General features: G+C 42.2%; 1 protein-coding gene across 1 annotated transcript; it reads right to left on the bottom strand.

Moving 5' to 3' along the window:
• Positions 1-41: 41 nt before the first annotated feature.
• Positions 42-22,413, bottom strand: LOC6569635. Its single transcript, XM_043214789.1, has 11 exons — positions 22,193-22,413; positions 17,581-17,702; positions 17,344-17,525; positions 15,388-17,298; positions 14,720-14,852; positions 14,292-14,503; positions 14,087-14,210; positions 9,923-10,901; positions 6,956-8,602; positions 3,312-6,400; positions 42-70 (listed from the first exon to the last, which is right to left on the bottom strand). Exons 1-11 carry the CDS (start codon positions 22,411-22,413, stop codon positions 42-44), a joined length of 8,649 nt encoding a protein of 2,882 aa, XP_043070724.1.
• Between the last annotated feature and the right edge of the window lie 2,899 nt (positions 22,414-25,312).

Below are 25,312 nucleotides of genomic sequence, written 5' to 3'. Positions count from 1 at the left end.
TGTGTGGATGCCACTCAACTTCCGTGCCGCACCGTACACCACTATGGTTGCTGGTGCACTCGAGCACGACCTGATCGGGTAAACAAGAAATACAATAAACTCTGTGTCAACTCTCTCGACTGCCTTGTTCGGGTTCACAAACATTAATCGCATATTGCCAAAATGCCAAAAACAGTCGCAAATACAGGAAATAAACAAGTCAACAACACAACACAACACAACCAAAACCAAATCCGAAAACCGAAAATAAGACACTCTATCAACGTCAAGATCTTAAATAATATAAGTATGTAAGCAGACATTGAGTATATAAACTTCAGTTTCAGTTTGTGTTTCGGTTTCAGCCCGAAATCCATTGAACCCCTGGCCAAGCATATAATTGTTCATTTTGCTGGTAACAAGACAAAACCGACAAACGATTTGGTTACACAAAGCTGCTGTTCAAATAGCCAAAACAAAAAAAAAGAGTTCAATGAGAGATTTGCATTAGGGATGGTTCCGTGTTCAGATCACGCGAATAACAAGCACGATTTTATAATATCTGCAACATTATAATTATTGCGAATTAAGTCATTCTAATCGCAAGAAAACACTTAATATTTTATGCACGGATAATATCCATAATTATAATTATAATATAATTACTACTGATTTTCAATCTGAATAATTTGAGTTTTCCTTGTCTTATCGTCATCAGCATTAATTGAACTTCATTTGTGTTAAACGATGAATTTAAGTAATAATTATTTGTTTTGTAGACTAATTTGCCGCTTCTTTCTAATCAAACGTCAAATATTTTGGCATTGTAAACAATTTATATTGGGTATTTAACATATAACATTTTTAAACAGGGTATTTAGTATTTCATCAGTGCAATTGTAGCACTCTCTCGCCACATTTGAATACCATCAAATTGAATTTGACATTTCAATTCGCCGGCTTCATGGGTTTTTATAAACATTATATATTTTTCGCATGAATTTAGTTAGTCATGTAATTCCAATTAATTGACATGCTAATTATGCCCATTGTCACGAGCCCATCCCTAGCGGAAGAAACAATGCAAAAACACAGAGTTCAAAGCGCTCCCCTCGCAAGGTTCGAGTTTAGAGATGGAGTAAACAGCTTCAAGTTTCATTGACCAAAAAGCGAAACAGCAAAACAACAAAACAGCTTTTTTGGGCCAACTAATAAATAGGCAACAATGCCAACAACAGTAATCGGCTAGACTCTAACATACATATATATATATATATATATATACGCCCCCAACAAGCGGAACTTGGCATCGGCTGTGTGAAATTCGCTTTAACTTGAAGTGTGGAGGGCTGGCAACAAGCGTAGCGCTTAATATGGATACAGTTAATTGACCTTGATCGAGTTGATTTTGGACACAAAAACCCCAGCGGGATCGAAACCCACATACCCAACGCATTAAAGAGCTGCAAAGTCTGGCATCAACTGAGAATCTTATCTCTAATAGAGATGACTGTGAGCATACACTCGGAAAAAATATAACAGCTGAGAAAGTAAATAGTAAATAAAAATATATACATAAAAAGTCACCACCAGAAGGCCTTTCTAGTTTTTGAAATCATTTCTAACCACAAGAATACCAATTTAATTTTCTACATTTCAGCACAATTTATTTATCTGAGTGTAGGTTGGAAAGCACGTGTACCTGTTAACAACTAAAAATAAAACCCGGAACATACAACCGAACTGGAATTAAATGTGAAAAACAAACAACTTGCCAGACTCGGCACAGTTATTGTTGAGTTTGAGTTATTGTTGAGTTCAGCTGCGAAATTGTTTGTCAAATGATTTTTCATGTCGATGATTAAGTCACACATTGGCTAATGAATATTGGAAAGTTTTTACTGGTCGAAATTGACTTGTAATAGTTTAGTTACCAACAATAAAGTTATATTTAAGCATTTTAAAAGTGATTCATAATTGACAAAGAAAACTATGACGTATTTCAGCGCTTAGCTTTGAATCTTTTGCTAAATTCTGAGTTTTGTGCGGTTATTTTATTTAAATTTGCATAACGACCGAGAAATAAATGGAAAAGGTTGTTTGTGGCTTTGGAAACATTGTAGAATAAAATTGTTTATGAGCTTAAATTAAGTCAATCTTAAGCAAACACCTTGATAAATAAGAGGCATCCAGTTAAACAAGCTCATCCTGTCTAACTAACTTAACATTTCCCAATCAATTAATCAGTAATTCCAATATTTCAGAACTTAATAATATCATTTAACATCAGCTTCAATGGCTGAGCTATGTTGATAATCGCCTGTAAATTATAAAGTGTTTTCAACTTTAAAAGTTCTCAAGAAGTTTAACGCTGAACTCAATTCAAGTGAGCTGCAGAAGCCAAGGCAAAATGTGAACAACGAACTCAATATTCTATTGAGCTCCTAGCTAAAGACAAGGATTAACTCCCAAATAGGTCGCATGCCAATTTGTCGCCTGGCTGGCTGGCATTCCTGGCCAGGCCAAAAGGGTGGTCAACAAGGGAAGTCAACGAAGCCAATCGCCATGTGAAAAAGGTAAACTTTTTCAAGTATGCAAAACATGCGCAAAATGTGACCAGGCAGTATGTAAAAGGGTCTACACTCAGAAAAAAATCGCCCTGAAAATTAGAAAGTTTTTCTTGTTTTTGGTAACATATTCGAAATATAAGAAAAACATTTTCTTTAAATTAGAAAGGTTGATTTAGGGCAAAAACTATGGTGATATTTTCAATTTCTTAGAAATATTTGAAATTATTAAGAAATTATGTACCTAAACAAGGCAAACCCTGATTCTTAGAAAAAATACTTCCTACAATGCAGAAAATGGTAATAAAATGTGCTCTTTGGCCTTTGGTTTATTAGAGTTTACCTGTTATTGAGGGGTTCTCTCGGTTTGAAATACCCGTAAAACATTTTAAGTTTTCTCAGGTCAACTTAAGAATAAATTTTGAAATACTAATTTTCAATAATTATTATATCCGAGTAACAAAAACTCTTTTGTACGAGTTCTATATGTAGTATATAGAAAACCAAATGTACCCTGAAAATCATCTAAAATTGGCCTCAACATTTTTGCTGAGTGCATTGGTCAGGCATGTCGGGTTCGAGGGAAGATGGTTAGGAAAGGAAACTCACCCGCTGACAAGTTGAGACGTTTGCGGGCATCCCGCTTGGAGTAGAGGAACTGCTGAATACCACCGCCGAGTTTCTTGCCCGCACTGCAGCCACTGGAACCACTTGAAGCAGTTCCAGCTCCACTGATGCTATTGTTGTTGTTGTTGTTGTTGCTACTGTTGCTGCTGTTGGCTGCCGCAGCTCTTGCCGCCAATCCTGGCGAGCGATAACGAGCACTCTTCGCACTGCCCGTCGCCATGGAGGCTGGCGTATAATTGAGAGCATTCTGTGACTTGGTCACGATGGGCGTGCTCGTAAATGGAACAGATGCACCACTGGTCGTAGGCAGACGTGGCAGCGAATTGGTGCTTGCCACCTGACCACTGCCAGTCAAGCTGCGTGGCAACGTCGAACGATGTGTGGTGTTGGAATTGGAGGCGTCATCGCTGGAATCCGTTTCGTAGATGGCATCGGGAACACTGGAGCGACGCACATCCTTCGCGGAGTCGGCCGAGGAGAGCCACGGCTTAGCGGGCGATGACTCCAACTGATGATGATGGGCGTCGCCGCCGCCAATGCTGCCACAGGAGCGCACACGATCGAGCTGCTCGCGACTGAGACTCTGCTGATGCTGGCTGAAGAGCAGGTCGCCTGCAGATCTGCGCTTTGCCACAGCCAAAGCGGACGCAGACGACGAGTTGTCCCTGTCCAATTGGCTCAGCTGGCTGAGCCTCGTTCTGCTATCGCCATTAGCCAGTAATGCCGACTCAAAACTGCCGCGCCACGAGAAACGCTCATAATCGCTGGCAATGCCACATTCTTCGCCAGTTGTGGCATCCGTGCCAGACGTGGGTCCCGCTACTCCTACTCCTCCTGTTCCAGTTGCTCCTCCTCCGCCAACTGCTCCAGTTTGAGCATGTGCAGCATGCAACATGTGCGCCTGGCCATGTCCATAGCCATGTCCATGTGTTTGTCCAGGCGCATTCCCATCCAGCAGCAAATCATGCGACCGACTGCGCAACTTGAGTTGTTTGAGAGGCAATGCCTTCAGTTGCTCAGCCTCATCCTCCTCATCCTCGGTGGTGCTGGCCGATATCTTCACCTGTTGCCGGCGACTGTGTCGCGTTGAGGTGGGCGTCTCATTGCCACTGCTCACCTCATGCATCAGCGCAACCAGACGTGTGCCAATATGTTGCATCACCTTGGCAAAGAGTTGCGGGGATCGCTGCTCCGCTTGGACATCCTCCTGCTGCAGCTCAACGGGCTGAGCTGGTTGCTCCACGGCCACCTTGCTGAATGAAGCCACCAGTTTCTGGTAGACAAAAGCCGAGTCGCCATTTAAAGCATGCGTTTCATCCAATAAGCCACCATCGCCACGCACTCCTTCCTCATCCACCTCGAACTTGTTGATGATCTGCTGGCAGCTTGCCGAGATTTGTGCCTTCAGCTGACCCTTGTGCTCATTGCACTCCAGATCGGAGCTGGTATAGTCCGAGGAATCATACGAATCCGACCAGGTATCTTCGCTGCTGAGATATTCAACGATCTCGCGCACCTGTTCATCATTGATACCCGGCACCGTTTTCATCAGACGCGTCAATTCATTCTCAAAGTACGCCAATTGAGCTGGACGCGAAGTCTTTCCCGATTTGCAGCCCAATCTTCTCACGGAGCTGGGTGTGCTGCCCTGCGACTGATTCTGAGTCTGAGTCTGACTCTGATTCTGTGTTTGAGCATTCGCCGTGGCCACAATTAGCGTCTTGAAGAACTGACGCATTTTGCTCATCATCAAATTGGTCTCCTCGTCGGAGCTCCAATTGTTGAAGCTATCCTTGCGCACAAGATTCGAGCTGTTGTTGGGCATTAGAGTTATCCTTCGTGTGGTCGTCATCGTCGCTGCTGCTGCTGCTGCAGCTGCTTGACTTGTGCTGGGTTCCAGTTCCAGTTCCAGTTTCTCGCGATCCTCGCTAATCTGACTTAAAGCTGGCGTTGGAGATTTGCATTGTGGCTCCACTTCGGGGCTGGTCTTCAACAGATCATCGTTGCTGCCCACAAAGCCACTGTCGCGACTATGATGCTGCTGCTTCTTGGCCTGCGTTGTGGCCAGATGCTCCGCAACAGCACCAGGTGTCGTTAGATCCTCGTGCAACTTCTTCTCGTCGAGGGAATCGTGTCGTTTTCTCAACTGCTTCTTGCGTTTAATGGTGTCCGAAGAACTGCCATCGGAGGCTCGCTCACAGGCACTGGGCAAATGGAGCACGGTATCGTCGCAGCCTGCCTCCGATTCGGAGGTGTCTGCCACAGCACAGCACGTGGCATCCACTAAAGCATCCGCCTCAGGTGGCAACAATAGATTGTCTAGGGAGGAATTGTGACTACGAGGTGTGCCTCGGGCGCGTACTAAACGCTTGCGCCGCTGACTGGGACTCGGATGTCCTTCACTATCGCTGCCCACGCTGCCGCCACTCGCATCGCTCTCCGGTTGCTTCTCGCCGCTGTTGCCGCCAGCGCCACTACCACTGAAGCCCATGAAACCCGACAGGAAATACTTTTCCAGTCGCGATGATGCCAAATCGGCCGCACTATTTCCACCATCCATGAGCAGTTGCTCCTCATGTGGCAGGGAATCCATGCCCTCGGAACACTCGGAACTCACCTCCGAGGCGGTATCCTCATAACGGGTATCAATGGAACTCATCACTTTGCCATCGCCCAGCCCAAAGAAGAAATACTTTTCCAACTCGGAGGCGCTCAGTCGATGATGATGTTGCAAGGTGCGCTGACGTCTCCGCTCCGCCAGATCTTGTTCCAGCTCCTCCTCGTCGTGTTCCTCCTCTGCCAGCTCAGCGTCCAGTTCATTATCCGCTCTCATCGAGGCCACTTCGCTCTCCTCGCAACTCTCCTCAACAATTGTGTGCAGCGTAAAATCAATTGCCGATCGATTATAGCCCCTCAACTCGTCCTCCCGATCCCTATCCATGTAGATGAGACGTCCATTGGATAGTTCACCATCTCCCTCCGAATCGGTGGCTGTGGGTGTTGTGGTCATTGCCTCCTCCTCATCCTCCTCCTCAGCCTGACTGAGGTCTTCCACCCAAGAATCATCATCGGCGAGGCCATCATCCGGCAAAGGTTTCGGGGGTTGGGCTTCATTGAGGGAATCGACACTGTAGGAATCTCGTGATAAATCCCGTTCACTTGGCGTCAACTCAATGCCAAGTGACTCATTGCCAAAGTTCTGGCTAAAAGCAATGTGGTTGTTGCTGCTGCCAAAAGTTGGCATTTCATAATCGTTCTTGTTGTCGTTAGTCGTTGTTGTTGCTGCAGTTGATGCTGCTGCTGGTGTTGTAGTTGTTGCTGCCGTTGTTGTTGTTCCTGTTGCTGCAGTTTCTTTTGTGATCATCACTAAACTGCGATATTTAGCTGAAAGTGAATTTTTAGCTGCAGCAGCAACAGTTGGTGTTGTTGTTGCAGCTATTGTTGCAGCAGTTGTTGCTGCTGCTGTTGTTGTTGTTGGTGTTGTTGTTGTGTCTATTTGTGTTGCTGTTGCTGCACACAGTTCTTGTTGACTGCCAAATATTTTGTCGTATTCATTGTTTTCACAACTTTCAAGCACATTCACATTGGCTACGTCACAGCGACTATGTTGGCCAACAACAACAAGCGTCTTTTGTGCTGTGAAATCGTCGTCATTATGGCCAACTTTGTTGTTACTATTTTTATTATTATTGTTGTTGCTACCGCTGTTGTTGTTGTTGGTCGGCGTTCGGCGCGCGTTTGTCTCCTCAACCGCAACGTTTAACATTTCATTTTCGACTAACTTCGCATTCGACTTCGACTTTGACTTCGTTTCGCCTGCGCAATCGGCTTCGTGAGCAGCAACAGGTAGCCGCTCTTGTTGTTGTTGTTCTTCTTCCTCTTCTTCTTGTTTTGAGAGCAAAATTGCGCTCTCTTTATTACGCTCACCATCCGCCGCTCTCACAACTACCTGCTGCGGCTGTTGCTGCTTCGTTTCAGGTGCTTTACTCGTTATGGGCCGAGAGTGAGAGTCGAACGAGTCGCTTAAGTCGTCGTTTATTTTGCATGCTTCGCTGCTTAGCACACGAACTCCCTCTGCCTCTCCCTCCCGCTCTCTTACTTCATTCGACTCTGGCTCTCTCACTCCAACTGCCACTGGCTGCGTTTGCACAGCTGTTCGCTCTTTGATGGTCGTCGCCGATGTTTGCATGGCTGTCACTTTATTATCGCTGTTTGCTTTTACCTGCTGCTGTTGGCATGAAAAACCAAGCGAGGCTGTTGTTGTTGCTGCTTCTTCTTTTACATGCTGTTTACGCTCTTTGCTTTGACTGTGTCTGTTTTGTTGCGCTGCTTCGCTTTCGTCATTATTCGTTTTTACATTAACACTTTTCAGGGAATGGCAAACAGCAGACAACGCACCCTTCCCCTCCTCCTCTTCTTTTTCTACTTCTTCTTTTTCAATATTTGTTTTGCATTCGTTTGGCTTCGCTGCTTCGGTGCTTGGCGGCAGCAGCAGATGATCCTCATTGATTTCAGCAACGCCGCGTCGCAGTCGCTGCAATTTCAATTCCAACTGTGAATTCTGTTTGTGCAACTGCAACAAGCGATTCACATCATTCGAAATGCTATGCAACTCATCGCAGGCAGCCAAAGCAACGCTGCTCAATTCAAATGATTGCTCTAATTGTTCCACAGCAACATTGACGTTGGCGTCTGCGTCGTCGTCTGGCAAGGCACGCATGCGATGCAAAATGACACCGCCATCATCGTTGGCGCTGTTATCTGTGCTGCCGCCAACAACAACAATGCAGTTGGCAAGCTCATCGCTTGAGTTGGCAATGCGGCGACTGCGCCGACGACTGCGGCGTCGGCATTCACTTTCATCATCAACAACATCATCGACATCATCATCATCTTCATCATCGTCGCTGCTAGCATCACGTGCTGCCTCTGTCGGTGTCTCAGTCTGCGTCTCTGCCGGTTCCTGTTGCTCTTGTATTGCCTGCGTCTCCGTCTCTGTTACCGCCTCTGTTACAGCTTCTGTTATTGGCTTAACATAGTTGAGTTTTATGCCACAATCTGTGCGCTCTGTGTCCGTATCATTATCGGATGAATCCTCGAGATTTGCCTCTGACGAAGAATCGCCCTCGTCGCTGCTTGAACTGTGCCGCATTTGCCGCTGATTGACCACAAACACCTTGTTGAAGCGTCGCCTTTTCGGACGACAATTTGCCACAGTTCCCATTTCATCCGAATCAAAGGATGCCGACGAGGAACTCGAACTGGAACTGGAGCTGCTACTGCTGCCATCTGTGGTGCTATGGTGCATCAAGGGTGGCGCCTCCTCCTGCTCCAGCTGCTGCTGTTGCATGGCTTGAGCCACATCGTAGCTGCGCTGCACCAGCCTGCGTCGACTGCGACGCTCATCTTCAGCGTCGCTGCTGCTGTTACTGTTACTGTTGCTGTTACTGTTGCTGTTATTGTTGCTGTTAAGGCTGCTGCTGTTGTTGTTGCTGCTGTTAATGCTGCTGCTGCTGTTATTGTTCTTGTTCTTGTTTGCATAGCTTTCGCTGCGCAGACAGCCCAAATTGCGCTCGCTTTCCGACATGTTGTTGTTGTTGGTGTTATTACTACTATTACTGCTCCTGTTGTTGCTGTTAAAATTCTCTGCTAGCTGCAAATCTAGCTGCAGTTGTTGTTGTTGCTGCTCAACCGAAAAACGAGTTATTATCGCAGGAGCAGCAGCCGCCGCCGCCGCCGCCGTAGCTGAAGCAGTTAAAGTTGTGGCTTGTACTTGATTTTTATGTATATTTGTTTCGTCTGCTGCTGTTTCCACTGTTTCGTTACTGGCCAGGTAGGTTTGTCTGTCTGCCTCTGCTGCTGCTGCTGCTGCTTGTCTGTTGCTGTTGCTGCTGCTATTGTTGCTTTGCTTAGTTTCGCATAGTTTTTGGCATTTATTTGGCAGCGTTGCCTTCTTATTTTTATTATTATCACTCACAACATGTGCGCTAAATTTAACATTGCTGTTGCTGTTGCTGTTGTTGCTTTTATCATTTACATTACACAATCTGAGTGATTTTGTTGTGGGCGTTGCGGCAGTGACGACGACGTCAACGTCGACATCGACGTCGGCATCGTTGAGAGAGCGACGCGTTTCTTGCTGTTCACACGACGGCATGCGCGGCGATACTAAACCAACAAAACTTGTCCAAGCTGGCTTCAAAGCCATTTGGCTGCTTAACAGTTGCTGTTGTTGTTGTTGGTGTTGTTGATGTTGCTCTTGTTGTGCCTGTTGTTGTTGCTTCTCTTGTTGTTGCTGCTGTTGTTGTTGCTGATGTTGTTGTCGCTCCTGCTGTTGCTCCTGCTGTTGTTGCTGGTGTTGTTGCTGTTGTTGTTGTTGCTGCTGTTGCTGTTGCTGCTGTTGTTGTTCTTCTTGCCGCTGCTTCTCTTGCTGCTGCTGCTGTTCTTTTTGTTGCTGCTGCTTTTGCTGCTGCTGTTGTTGTTGTTGTTGGGCTAGACAGAGACAGCCGGCTAATGTTTCCAGGCTGCGACCCGCTGTGCCGTAGCCGGACGTTGTTGATGAAGACGTGGAGGCAGTGGAGCAGAGCGACTGCGTCATCAGCAGCGAGCCCAGCGAGGCGCTCAATTCGGGCGCAGAGGATTTAAAGAAACTGGGCTTGGTTGTTGCTGCTGCTGCTGATGCTGCTGTTGCTGTTGCTGCTGCTGCTGTTGTTGGCAGTTGCTGGCAGCTTTTGCTTTTTGCATCAAACATGTTGCTTGCCGCGGCGAATTGCTGCGAATAGGCAACCATTGCTGCTGCTGCTGCCGCAAATTGCGGTGAATTGGGTGTTGTTGTTGTCGTTGAGGTTGCAGCGGCAGCTGCCTGCCACAGTTGTTGCAGCGAGGCGGCCAATTGTTCGTCCTGCTCGAGCAACGGTGTCGCCGGATGCTCCAGCTGCCAGCTGTGGTAGGCGGCAAGTGGCACGGGAATCGGCACCGGCACAGGAATGGGCACATATTGTGGCTGAGTGGTTGCTGCTGCTGCTGCTGCGGCAACATTGCAGCCACTGCAGCGATTGTTGTAGTGGTGCTGATGATGATGGTGATGGTGGCTCTTGAGGAAACGTGTCTTGATCCTTGCCTTCATGCTGAGTGGCATTGCTGGCGTCTGATCGGAGCTCGTCTGGGAGCTACTCTCAGTGCGGGGCAGTTGCAGTTCCTCATCGGTGCCCGTATCGCTCTCTCTAATCTTGGAGCAATAGCTACGCAGTTGCCCCCGCCGTTGGAGCAGGGGGGAATCGCTCGAGTCACTGGAACGGCGACGCAGACGTGGTGGTGGCGTTGGCGTTGCACTTGTCGCACTGGCATAGGCAATCATTGTGGTTGTTGTTGTTGTTGTCGCCGCTATCATCGATGGTTCAAAGTAATCCCAATCGCAATCCTCCACATTGCTCACAATGCTGTGGCAGTGATGCGTGGAACAGGAGGAACTCGAAGCGGAGTCTGTATCATCTGCATCCTCCTCCTCCTCTTCCTCTTCTTCCTCTTCTTTGCAGGACGATGAGGAGTCAGAGTTGAGAAAAACTAATTTAAACTCATCGGCTTCAACGCTGTACTGCGACTGAAGTGCGCGTCCAGTGAAACCGTTGCTGATGCCACTGCTGCACCTGAACTCCAGCTCCGATGACGATGACGTTTCCATGGCATCCACACTCGAAACGTTGCCAGCTGCCACATTATGCGGCGAGGCTGTAAATTAACAGGGTGGGTTTTTTTTTGGTTGAACTTTTTTCTTTTTTTTTCGACACAATTTTATTGACGTTGACCAACACCACGAAGCATGACAGATAATGGGCTAAATACTGGTTTTTAACACAGGTGAAATACTGGTTCTGGTTCTGTTTACCTTTGGTTAGTTGTGTGTTTGATTAATGATCGGGGTGGTTCAGGTTAATGTTCATTATGTTCACTACTCGTGTTCTCAAAGCGAGTTTTTAGTGGTTGCAATGCTATTTTTTAGGGCTCAATATTTTTGTTAGCGTACTCAGAATTGGGTTAGTTATAAGGGTTATATACATACATATATTAAAGACTGTTTTTGTACACCTTAAATTAAGTACACAAATATTTGTGTGTGTTCATATTATATACCATGTATCCCATATGCAGACATCAACTCTGAAGCTCAATTTTTATTAATGGTATATAGTTAAACACTAAAGATCCATATTCCATGTCAACCCTTAAACTAAGGGCTAATCAAGCAGCCCTTCTAAATGAAACAGTATTAGATATTAAGCAACTGGAAGAACCACATATCATTAAATTCAAACATCTCAAATTAAATGCCAGAAAATGTACCGACTTTTATGGCTCGCAAATAAAGTAACTCTTTTGCAAGCTGGCAATTCCAATTCCGAAGTATAAAAAATATTGCAGATGCTTCCTGGTATATGAGCAACCTAGAAGTTCACAAAAAAGCTCTGCATTTTGGAGATAAAATTAGCAAAACAAATCAAATAAGTACCGAAATAGGCTGTCTGACCATAAAATATAACTGGTAATAAAATATGTTAGATGTCCGTCTGAGATATCGTTTTTGGACTTTCCACATCGATTTAAATTAATTTAAAAAAAAATCAGAAAGTATTGGTTGACTCACTGTATTGGAATCAATACTGTCATTATTGTTGTATTTGCAAATTCATTTTCTCTGAGAGATTTTAAGTAAATATTTAAATAAACGTTTATTTTTTTTTAAATTTGCGGTAGATTAAGAGTTGACTTGCTAACTTTCTCTTTAATAAATAAGTAATTAACAAAATTGAAAAGAAACTGAATAATGTAATTTGTTCTTGCAAATATTTTTCATATTTTGGGCTTTCCACATAGAGTTGAATTAATTTAAGTTAATTGTTAATTGTTGTAGAGTCAGTATTGTGATGATTATTAATAAATTATAGATATTAATGGGTAGATTATGATAATGATTAATCAAATTATTTCTGGCACATTATCTAATATTTTTCACAAGTGCTTCAGGAAATGCTTTGCATGCTTCTCTGTGCATGGTTTTCAAATATTTGTTCTCAGGATTCTCAACGCTAATACTCCACGTTCAAAACGGGACTTAAAAGGAAGGCATTTCAGGCATCCTTCAGAGTGTTTGCCTGTTTCTGACTTTCGTCAGACCTTTCTCGATAATTGTATTGTGTTTGCGCAAACAGGGGCAGAGGCGGAAATGCAAGCAGCCTTGTTGTGTGTGTGTTGTGCAACAAGCCGTTGGCGGTGCCGCAAAGGCAAACATTTCATCCATTTAAGACCCCTCGCATTCTTTGATGCCACACACACACTGACACACCCACTGGCAGGTGGCACACACTGGCAGATTAACGGAACAACATTTTAGACAACAAGCCCCACAAAATACAAAGCTCTTTAGGCGTGGGCGACAAAGTCCCGTTGCTAGTTGCTGTCGCCCCCGGAAAACTCAGCAAACAAAACGGCAAATTAAAACATAACAAAAAATGGTCCACAAAAGAAGAAGAAGACGAATGCACACACAAACACACACACACACGCACACATGTGTGGGCGATTTATGATTTCGCTGCCATTTTTGTTGTGTGTGAAAATATTTCACGGTCGCTGCCCAAAATTGGTTTCAAGTGTGCACTCAGAGAAAAATACAAATAGTTGCAACATATCAAATATCAAATATTCGCTTTTTTCGTTTTTTTTTTTTATATTTGTAAGTTTCAAGCATAAACAGTATGCGTGTCAGAGCAAATAAATGCTTTTTTCAGCTGTTACAGGTTTTTCTTTATCTGCAAGACTGCAAAAAAATGGGTTTCAAAAGTACACTCAGAAAAAAAATTATGTTTAGATGCTTAGAAAATATTTCGCTATAAATTGCTTAAATATCTAAATTTTGAATATAAATATTATAGCTGAGTATAAAAATATTTTTATTCCATTTTTACAGATATGAAAACTCTGATTTTTCCTTTAAGCTTATAGGTCATTTAATTGAAAATATTTGAAACATTTTTGCAGCAAAGTTGTTGAAATATTAGCAATATTTTAGATAATTTTTATATTTAAAATCGAACATAAATATTTTAAAATTATTTCAGACTTTCCTTATATTTAATGTAATTTTTTTGAGTGTAACACAGTAAATTGAGAATTCTAAAATGTTCAGAAAACATTTATATAACAAATATAGCCATTAAATGTTTTATATTTTTATAAAAGGATTGAAATATGGCCGAACTTGATAAATGTTTTTCAATTGTCGATCTAAAAGAAAAAACCAAAAAATGAAGCATACTTTCAGGCGACAGACGAAATTGTTTTCATTTAAGCGGAGAATTTAATTCGTTGCTTTATTTCACTTATTTTTTTAGCGTACCAGAAATTTTTCTATCCATTAGCGGGATTTGAAAAGACTCGACGATTTTTATTAAAAATTTATAGATGCTTGTGAGGCTTCCTTAAGGGAAAGGAGAAAGGAGCAAGAGTTCCAGGAAAACTTTCGAGTTTCGAACCCGTCCCCATCGCACAGAGAAAAGTTAATTTAGCTTGCCACTAAATACTTATATATATAATTATACTTAACTACTTAGGGGCTGCTGGCACACAAAAGCCAATGAGTGAAAATGAATGAAAATGAAAATGATAAAGGCACTGATGACCCACATCATGCGCAGGGTTGCCACCTCCTGACGAACCGGAAGAAGCAGCCACCTAATTAATTAGTGCATAAAATTAGACGAAAAGCGAAACCCCAGCGGGAAAACAACTTGTTGGGGTTACAAACAGTTCACCATCACCAAGGGCTAATTATGCTTCACACACATACACCATTACACACACACACACATAGAAACTACAACGTAAAGCTACAGTTAGAGGTAGTAATTGGCACTCACCTTCCTCGGCGGCCTTCTCCTTGTTCTCCTTCTCCTTGCGCCGCTGCAGGACGACCTTCTTGAAGACAACGGCCGCTGCCTCCACTGCATTCTGCAGCTCCTGCTCCCCCAATGTTGAAGTGTGCTGCAAAAGTGCCAATTTGGGATTAGGCAAGGGGTTGGTTGAGGAGTTGAGGGGTTGAGGCGTTGAGGCGTCTCTGCTTACCGTTGCTGAACCACCATCTGCATTATCATTTGTTGCCTTATTGCCGGACTTGTCCGCTGCTCCAATTTGTTGCTGCTCCTGCTTATCCTCCTCCTGTTTGTCTGGTACTGTGTTAACGGGAATTGGCGTTTTTTTCAAGCGGTTGGTTAAATCAGAGTTCTGGTGCTTAAGCAGTTCATGGAAGGAGTAGTGATGCTGCGGTACTCTACTACCTGTATAACGGTTAACGGTACAGGCAAGTGTTTGGGGTGGATATGTGCAATATGTATAGAATATAGATGTGTAAGTAAGTAAATCGAGTGATTGCAACAACTAAACTACGACTAAGCTACAGCTACGGGTTTCTACTCGGCTGCTGTTTTGGGTGCACAAAAGCAAACTACAGCTACTAGAAATCTTTAGCCACTAGCCACATTTATCGGACTTACCCTCCTCGCCGCGACTGTTCCGGCGGCGGGCTTGCGGTATTTTGGATGCTCCGGCGCCCAGACGCGTCTTATCCAGAATATCGGCCAGCGGTCGCGGGCTGGGTATTTTTGAGGTCTCCGCTTTCTTTGGTGGCTGCAACGATAAATTTGAAATTTCAAAGTTTTCATTTGGCACGGCGAAATCTTAAACAGTTGCTAAAAGGGATGGTTTCAGGAAAAACTTTTAAGTGTTGGATAAACTTCAATCAGTTTAGTTTTGACAGACTTATGGCAATCTGTTTATCTGTTATTAGTCTTCATGACAGTGATATAATAATGCATCATCATAATACACTCTGAAAATAAATCTCCATGTCTTTTATACATTTCTTAAAACCTAGGCGCCAATGATAACTCTCACTCAGAGGGAATATTTCTAAAAGCAAGTTGACATTTCTCTAAAGTTTAGAAAATACGTGTCTAATCTTGAATGCGGCATCAGTATTTTAAGATTTGACACATACAAACATTTGAAAATTTGATATTTGAAATGAGTTTGTAGTTTCAAGTCGGATTTTCTATGCGTATATACTATTTCTACTTTATGAGAAAAGTCTTTTTTGAGAGCCTTAGTGATACAATCAATCAATCAAATCATAATGCTTTAGGTAAATATTCAAGCTACTCACCACCGAGTCCTTTTCGGGATGCGAGAAGGAGCGTCTTGTTACTGGCTTGGGTGCCGTTTTGGCACCCGAATCCTCTGAAACGGAACGCATCTGTTCCGGCTTGCGACGATCCGGCTCGTTGGAAACAGTTGCAGTTGCAGTTGCTACTGCTGCTGTTGCTGCTGTTGGTCCTGCTCCCGTTGTTGCTGCTTCAGGAGCGTAGTTTGCTTCTGTTGTGCTAGTCAGCTCGGGAGGCACGGGCAGTTCTCGCGACTGTCGCCTCCTCATGCGATTGTGCATGAGGGGTGTGCGCGGCAGGGCGGCTCCACTGTGCTGCTTCACATGCCCGCCCCCGCCCATGTCCGTATAGAAGCCGGGCGCCAAAGGAGCCGCAACACCATAGCTATTGTTGTCGATGCCGGTGAGCATGTTCTCGGCACTGTAGATGGGTCGAGTGTGGTTAGGCTTGTAGCTGGCATCGTCGGAGCCATCGTTGTAGATGATACGCGGTTCGCTGCTGAAGCCGGCATTGTAGTTCTTCTCATATTGCACCTCATCCGATTCCAGAAAACTGGTTGCACTATTACCAAAATAATCGACATATTCACGCTCCTCGCTGACATCGGGGAACTGATTGAACTGCTGCTTGGCCTCGCCAAAGGTACGTGACCCATGGTCCTGTTCCTTGAGGCAATCCTGACGCACCAGGCGACTGGGCGAGCGGCTCGAGGAGCGTTGACTGGTGGGAATCTCGGGCAGCAGACGACGATTCTCAACGTGGCTCTTATTGCTGTTGGAGTACTCCTCGTTGCTGTGACTGCGCACCTTAATCATCTTCGAGTGTGGATCGCGCGAGTGATGGATATTCACGCTCTGACTGCTCGAGTATTGTTCGCCTGCGCCACTTGCCACGCTGCCACCGCTACCGAGATCTGTGGCACCCACCGTCGGCACATTTTGTTGCGACAAAAACTGCCGGGGATTCTGCACGCTGGGAAATAGGAAATTCTGTTTGGTTCTCGGCGAGATGGGCATAAATTTGGCCGGCGGTGTCTGATGCACCGTCAGCGTATTTCCAGTGCCAAATGCCTCCGGATTAGGCAACGTTTGCTGTCGTGTAAATTCCGGTGAGCGACGAAATGAGGGCGATGTTTGACGCTTCGGCGGCGATGTGGGCAACAGCTTGACATGTTGATCGGGATTGGGAAGCGTCGCCTGACGCATCATGCGTGGCTTGTTATACGATTGGCCGTAGTCCAATTCATCACTGGCCATGCTCGAAGATTGCGATTCATAGTTGAGAGGTGGCGCAGCCTGAGTTGTGTTCTGGGCTTGCTGTGCTTGTTGATTATTTAGGTTAGCTGTGCTGGGCAGCAACTTGGTGCGATGATAATTGCTGGGTGGCTCCGGGAAGGATGTTTGCCTGGTGAAGGGCGGATAACGTTGCTGTTCACCCGGTGATCGTTCGGGCGAACGACTATAGACCCGATTCGGTGACGTGGACATATAAATGCTGGGTGGCCCCTGTGCCTGGCATGGATTCGCCGGCAGCGTCGATTGACGGCGCACCTGCAACCGATGGCTGTGCGACGGTGGCACCGAAGCTGCCTCCAATTGTGGCTGCACCTGCTGCAACTGGATCTGTGCGTAATTATCGCAATCCGCTGCCGTATTCATATGGATTATATCGTCGCTATTATAGGCACTCGGATAGAGTGGATTCTGTTGCAGTTTGTGTGGCGATGTTGGCGCTGTCAAATTGGCTGAATTATAGTTGGACAAATTGGCACCGCTGCCACTCAGATTGGGATCGTTATTCAGTGTGCTGGGTAGTGTCGATTGCCGGAGAACACGTCTGCCCAACGCCCACTTGCTGCCACTAATGGGCGTGGCACTGCCACTATTATAATGCGACTGTCGCTGCTGCTGCTGCTGTTGATGCTGCTGTTGATGCTGCAATTGTTGCTGCAACTGCTGTTGTTGCTGCTGCTGCTGCAATTGTTGCTGCTGCTGGTGAAGTGAGTGTTGATGCAACGTATGCTGGTGCAGTGCTGGATAACTGCCCGCAGACTGTGCCTCAATCAGATGCTGCTGCTGTGGATACAAATTATCAGCGATGGGTTGCTGTGCATTCGGATTATTCGGATCGTCCTCGGGATCTACAATTATATATATTAGCTATAAATTACAGTCTCTTACTTAAGTCAAACTCACTTGATATGGTCCAGGAGCGTCGTATGCTTTTCCGAAGCACGTCGCTGGTGCTCAGATGATCCACTGCCTCGCAGGATGCATAAGCTTCCTTCAGCCACTCACCGCTTGCGGCTTGGATCTCCCTGCAAGAGCAACAACAGGACCAATGCCATTTGAAAAACCAAAATACATCCGTTAACATATCTTATACTATTCGTATATATATTTGTATATATATATATTCATATATATAGTATATATGAAATGTATACGTCTGGCCGTGTCAGCAGCAGCCAGCAAACTAAACCAAGTGTCGAGACAAAAGCAATAACAATTGCTTGCCACAAAAAAGAAAAAAAAAAAAAATATTGTGCACCCAAAAAAAAAATAACAAATGACTTAAAGGTTACTTCAAGTGAGCTAATCTGGCCTCTACACGACGAAGATTAAATACTCTTTTTACTGCTGAATTCTTTAACATGAATATTTTTCTGTGAATGGAAATCAGAATATTTTAAGAGACACCCCGAAAATTATAATTATTCCATGATTGCAAAAGAATATTCCATTTTGTGTTAGATTATCGATTTAGATTATAGATTCTCATTAATACAAAAGTCTGCAGAGAATTGTATACACATCAAATTCACAAATATATTAACCAACTGTCCATCTTTACTGTTCCTTACTATTTAAAAAGTTCACGTTTATTAATTATCTGAGGTATCTAGTAAAAATAATAACAAAATAATAAATATTTGTTGTCATTTTTTCTATTCATATTTTTAGTATTTATATTTAAGCTGTATATTTCAAGCCAAACAAAATCTCAACTCTTTATTGTTCAATCATGCAAGCAATCTAAGAATATTTTTGTAATAATAATATAGCTGAAGGTCATGCAATAGCCCCATTTTAAGCAAAATTGTTCAGATTGTTCAGATTATAGTCTATGGAAGTCAAAGAAATATTTTTAATGTATGCATCCAATTTAAATGATTTAAATATGTAGATCGTTTAACTGCAGCTGCAGATGACTGCTTGAATGCGTTACATATTTGATGACAAGACATATATACCCTGCAAATAAAAATAAAACCGAGACTCCAAGTTACACAGAGCAACACCAACGCAGATGTGGCAAGCAGTAATGAACTTACTTGGCGGGTGGCAACTGGAGGCGTCTTCTTTCTGTGTGTTTTGTTGAGGGCGCAGTCAGTCGGAGACTGTCAGGCGTTTCAGACTTTATGAACAAATTCCAATCAAACAGAGAGACAGACAGACAGGCGGACAGGCAGACAGGCAGCAGCAGTAGTCAGCTATCAATATATAGATACTATATGTTTAGGGGTGGGGCAATCAACCAACTGTTTTGGCAGCTGCAATTGTTGCTGCTGCTGCTGCTGTTGCTGCTGTTACTGTTGCGTTGACAGCTGGCTGCCATTTGGGAGGCGTCAATTTGGCTGACACCTGTGGGCGGATGTGGATGTGGTTGCCAAGCAGGCAGGCAGGCAGTCTCAGTCGCAGCAGTAAGCATCTTGTGCAAATTCTCAGCACGCAACAAATTTACATACCTGTTAGCCTGCAGCTGCTGATGTTGCTGCTGCTGCTGCTGCTGCTGCTGCTGTGCGTTGGCCAACATTTAATTGGTTCAGAGTCTTGCGAGTGGCCTTGTTTTCAGTTTCTATTTTTTTTAACGACTTATTTCGGGGCTTGGCAATTAACACTGAGCTGAACTCGGGTAGCGTGTGGGTCGTGCGCAGCATCATCATCAGCTGAAGCAACAACTACAGTTGGAGTATTCACTTCAGCACCCATTTCTACATTCGTTGTTAACAAATGCTGAACTCTGTATGAAACAGGGCGTATGCGTAATATTTGTGTGCGTTAAGTTGTGTTTCTTGGCAAAAACTTTTAATTGAGTTGAATGTTTAAACTATGTACTGATTTCGGCATGAAATTCGCTGGAAAATAATGTATCCAGTAAATAATGCTACCTACACAGAGAACTGAAAAACCAACTAAGATCTGGTAAATATTTGTCTTTTAAATCGTAAATAATAAAAATTAAGTTGCTAAAGTCATTAATAAATAGATTTCCAATTTAAGTTCATTTAGAATCTTGCGTCTTCATTTTTGTCTTATAATCTTCTATTATACCATGTTTCAGAACGCATTTCAAACTAACCTCGAATAGTTTTCAACTTTAATTACTATACATAAACTCATTTTAAAGTTATCTACTTAACTATATATATATATATACTTTTATTTGATTATTAAATTTCATGCTATTATATTGAATAAAGTTAGCAAAATTGTTAAACTACTTTATATCAAAATATTTGTAATGCACTTCTTTTTTTTTTAGCTTTTTTTTGCCTTTTAGTTTTGAGTCATGCGCATTTTTGTAAAATAAATTATAAGCCGTTCGCACCAAACTGGGTTTCTCCGGACTTCTCATTTATTTAAAGTGAATTCGCGGAATACGATTCCATCTGCAGCTTCTTTTCTTGAATAAATATTAATGCAAACGCCTGAACGGCTTTGGTTTTTATTCAAATTCCCAGAACTGTTTATTTATTTTAGAAACTGAGTTTTTAAAAGCAAAGGATAAGTTAAAGAGTAAAAGTATAAAGAAATGAATTTCAATCTCCATTGACAATGTTAGTTAACCGCAAATCAAGAATGTGCTCTTCAAAATGAGAAATAAAACTCAATTTAAGGTTGTCCATTCTAGATTCTAGAATCAACATTTTCGTTCAAAATCATAAAAATCAAATAATAATTGTTAAGTCTGTTTGTATTCAATTTTTAAATTTATGGCGTAACCTTGAGGTAACTGGCAATTTGTATATTTCTGATTGATTGAACTCCAATTGCAACTCTGAACTAAAAATTGCTTTATTGTGTTGCACACAACTCAAATAGTTTTTGAGTAAAAAGTAATTTTGGGCACAAAAGTGAGTTGACAGAACACTAAGCCTAAGGCTTATCCATGCAGCCAGCAAGAACAAAGGAGAACTAACCATTTTTTTGCTTTGATCCTTAACAAAACAAAAAATGGATTCAACCAGATGGCAGACACATACACACACACACAGAGACACACACACACACAGACATACACACACACGCGCAAAAATACACACATTCGGATATTCGCATAAATGAAAATTGAATATCAAATGTGAATTGAGTTGGGCAAATACCGTAAGCCGTAGATAACAAAGTAACCAAAATGAAAGTGCAAAAACATTTTGCGGGCAACAATTGCAAATGGAAGCAGCCGCATAAAACACAATAATATTGCAGTGCAGCTAACAACTGCATCTGCCCCTGCCATTGCCACTGCCCCTGCCTCATGCAACAGTCAACGCATCAGTTGACAACAGAGGTCATCGGATCCCCTTTCGAGTCACGATGCCCCCCTTTGGCGAAAATTGAAACAATCTAATTTAAATTTCTTGTGAAGCTGCCAGTTTTTTGTTAGCGCTGCAAAAAATTAGATTATATTACTGAAATGTGCTGGTTTAGCTGCTTTTTTAAAAATGCACATTTCGCACAAAAAATTGTGAGAGAAATAAGAACTAGCAAAACAAGAATATACAAGTTGAGTCTATTTGCTTGTGTAATACATTGTACATGAATAGTTTCACAATACCATACAACTATATCTTTTTATACTACTTTTTATAAATTAGATTGGAGATGTTTCCCTCAAATTGTTGTAAAAATTTGATATTTATTTATTTTATCATTTATGTTATTATAGTTAATATTTTACAGAAAGACCTCGAATTTAAAAAATAGGCGCTTTTTTTACAAGGCTTGGCTTCTAGATTAAAACTACATCTAAATTTCAATATTAAAACGGCTTATTAAATATTAAATATATATATATATATATATATTGATTTGTGTATGGCTTTCGAGAACTTGATTTTGGAATTCACAGTCTTCAGTTAATTCAAACAGACAGACAAACATGGCTGGCTCGACTCGACTGTTGAATATATATATATTCATCTTATGGAGAGAAAAACTGAAGGTTTCTTCTATTGGCATAGCATATCTTTTGGGGCATGGTAAAGGCATTAAGAAATTTAGGACTTTGAAGTTTGCCTGGGAGACTTATGAAATAAGACTGGGAATATTCACTTTATAATATTTTTGTATATATATTATCTGAGATGCTTAGGTTATTTCGCCCACAAATATAAGGTTTACATAACCTTAATGATAACCATAGAATCAACTAAAAGCTCAACTGAATATATTCAACATTCAAAGGAAAATAAAAAAAATATGTATATGTATATATACATAAAATCGAGTATACATAAACACGCACACAGACAAAACACAAATTCACATATAAGCCACATATATATTGGAGTAGTTGTTAATTGGTTAGTGTGCGAATGAGTACTTTTGAGTACATAGTTTGAATGAGTGCCAGGGAATGAGTATTGCGTGCGTGCTTGAATGAGTACATTGAGTGTAGAGTGAGTTATGAAGTGATGTAGAACAAGAGATAGAGAGAGAGGGAAAGAGAGAGAGAGAAAGAGAAAGAGAGAGAGAGAGAGAGAGTGACTGAGTGAGACAGAGAGAGAGAGAGAGAGAAACTTACAGTTGCTTGTGGCACACCACGCACACCCAGTCCAGAGCGTGATGGACGCGACAGGCTTTGCACACGCGCAGCTTGCAGACGCGACAGGGGGCGCCGCGGTTGGTGATGCGGCCCAATTCGGTGGTGCAGCGGGCGCAGTGGCGACTCGAGTCGCTGTGTAGATTGTTGTAGTTGTTGTGTTCGAGGAGCTGTTGTTGTTGTTGTTGTTTCTGTTGCTTCATTGTTTGTGGTTCTTGTTGTTGTTGTTGTTGTTGTGGGTCATGTTGTTGTGTGGCATCGAGTGGTTGTTGTTGCTGTTGTTGTGATTGTGCACCACCAACGACCTTGCGCCTCAGCGCATACAACTCGGCGCGCAAGAGCCTGTTCATTATTATTGTTGTTATTGTTGTTTATAATGATGTCAATGGTGTTGTTATTGTTGTTGTTTTTGGGGTGGGGTGTGTTTTTTGGAGTTGGGTGACATTATAATTGTTGTTGTTGTTTTTTGCAGGACATAACAAAATGACGCATAGAAGTTAGTTTAAAAGTTAGTTACAGCATTAAAAACACATTACAATAACCATTTTTAGGTGGTGGTGAGAGAGTGAGCGAGATAGCAATAGCGAGAGTTAGAAGCACGCAAGGTGTGTGTGGGTGTGTGTGTGTGGGCAGGTGTGTGTGTGAGTGTGTGAGTGAGTATGAGAATCAACAGCACAAAAGTGGTTTAGTGATGAAAAGAGACAAAGAAATAAAAGAGCACACAAATATTATATATATATATATATGTATGTATATTTAATTGTCATTAGTTGATTTAAATTGCAATTTGTATATTCAAAATTATTAATTTGAAGTTAATTTAAAATTAAAATACGAGTTGTTTATTTAATTATGCAGAATTCACAATTTATTCGAGTTAATTAAGCAAATGTGAGTGTGTGTGTGCTATTTAGTATAGGCAATTAGATGTGCATAATAGTTATCTATGCTAAAATGTCACAAAGGAGTCTACTCGATTAGGCTAAATGCAAATGTCTGTTCAAGTGCCATTTAATGCATTATTTGAATGTTGTCATTGTTGCTTTAATTGATTGAACTGAAATGCTATGCTTAGTCAAAATATAAAGCATTTTATTTAAGTGTGATGCAAGCTTAAGAGAATTAACTTATCTTCAAACAAAGAACAAAGCTGAACTGTTGTGTGAAATAATTTCTAAATTATATTTTTAGATATCAGTGATATTATTTGTATTATTATTCTTAGCATTTTTTGTGATTGTGCTGCCTTCTTAGTATATAATAAATTGTCTAGAGACTGGAGATTATCCAATAATTAGGAGAAGCATAGGCTTGGACATTGAAATCTTAAGTCAAGCATATAAAGAGTAATCAAAAGTTTAAAGCAATATTAATAACTCATAGATTGTTGAAGGTTTATCAGAATAATAAATAAATAATAAATAATCGATTATAAAAATCCTCTTTTTCATTATAAAAATATTTCTCCATTTTGGTCTCGCTTTTTACAAAAACAAGACTTTTTAAAAAGATTTTTATTAATGATTTAAAATTGCTTAAGTGTGAAGCTCAAACAAAAAAGCTAAAATGCCAGTCTCATTCTAATTTTCGGCTAGCTAAATTTCAATAAGCAATTATTTTGATTGCTTTCATTTAAAGTTCAGCAGCTAACAAAAAGAAGTCCATAAAGCCAGTATTATTCTAGCTGTAGAACTAGATTAATTAAATTGACTGTTAATGCAACTTTAGGCTTAAGAAAGCTTAAGAATGCAATCTATATAAACTATTGCTGCCATACAACAGCTTTTAATTAGATATTCTCGCTGCAGGATTAATCCAACGCTTAAGTGCCACTAGCGGCTAGTGTCAATTTACGGACAAAATTAAGCCAGGAAGTTATAGAGCAAGGCTATATGCGATGAGCTTTCAACATGCAAAACCAAACCAAAAATTGTATTAACTTTATGTGCAAAGTCATAAAACATACGCACACACGCACACCCACACCTCCGTAGACACACACCACCAACACACACACAGACACAAGCATACACATGTCGCAGATTGTTAAGGTTTGTATTCGTGATACAGTCACGCAGCGGACATAAAAAGTCAAACAGGATTTTCAGCTGTAGCTGCTCTGCAAATTATGCAGCAACATACCACATACACAGCAGCAACACACGGCAGCAACATACGCGGCAGCACCAACAACAACACTTTTTAATTATATTTTTTATCTGCATTCGAGCGCGTGTATTTTATGAGCTTCACAAAATCAACACAAACGTCAGCCAACCAAGTCCCACACACACAAACACACACACACACACAAGAACACATTCACGCACAATCTACACACACACACACACACAGTCCGTTGCCGGTGGTCGTGGCTTTTGATTGTGTGTGCGTTAAGAGCATGTTGCATGCTTATAGGGGCAGCCGCAGAGCGCACACCTGCTCTAACCACAAACACATATAAGCCAAGTAATAAGAGTGCTCTATTCGCAGAAGAATGAAGGGCAATACTGACTAAGAGATACCCTTTACATCAATGGAGAATTGGACTTCATGGTACAGCGATAGACCTGCGAATGGGTAGATTGGAAATGACATTCAAAATGCAGTGGATACCATTCCCGATAATCCAGAGAAATTCCCATGTTCCCGATTCTGGCTTGTTAAGAATTAATTTTGTACTGTAGGCATACGTAGACTGGTCGGAGAATAATTAAAGTTGTATTTGAAACTTTGAATTATAGCATATTGAAAGAAACATTTTACAGCATTGGAAAAACAACTTTCTAAAATCATTTCTTATTGTTCCTCTGTCATCTGTGGGTTTTCAGGCTCAAGCAGAATTATGAGAAGCTCGAGCATAAGTATATGCTATCATAATACCATAAATAATAATAATACCATAAATTATTATTGTGTACAGGGTATAGGCGCACACACTCCTACGCCTCAATAGGCGTCGCATGCAGCTAACCATGGCGCCTCCATGCTGCTGATTTCGGGCCTTTTGCCATGTTTTATTGGGCCTGATTAACACGAGAACAGACGTCAAAGACGAAAACGAGGCGAGAAGTTCAAGACGAGGATGAGTACGTCATGTTG

This window comes from Drosophila grimshawi, unplaced genomic scaffold, assembly GCF_018153295.1.
Source record: "Drosophila grimshawi isolate 15287-2541.00 unplaced genomic scaffold, ASM1815329v1 contig_311, whole genome shotgun sequence".
Taxonomy (NCBI): Eukaryota; Metazoa; Arthropoda; class Insecta; order Diptera; family Drosophilidae; genus Drosophila; species Drosophila grimshawi.
Note: the sequence above shows the minus strand (reverse complement) of the source record. Positions and strands in the feature narration are given on the sequence as shown.

Bases quoted from the DNA above. Each gene is read 5' to 3' on its own strand.
- LOC6569635 (XM_043214789.1), bottom strand. From the start codon at position 22,413: ATGAAGCAACAGAAACAACAACAACAACAACAGCTCCTCGAACACAAC. The intron at 17,526-17,580 runs GTGAGTTTGACT...ATATAATTGTAG, and splicing joins ACGCTCCTGGACCATATCAA to ATCCCGAGGACGATCCGAAT. The intron at 17,299-17,343 runs CAGCAGTTGCAG...CAGCATCAACAG, and splicing joins TGCAGCAGCAGCAGCAACAA to CAGCAGCAGCAGCGACAGTC.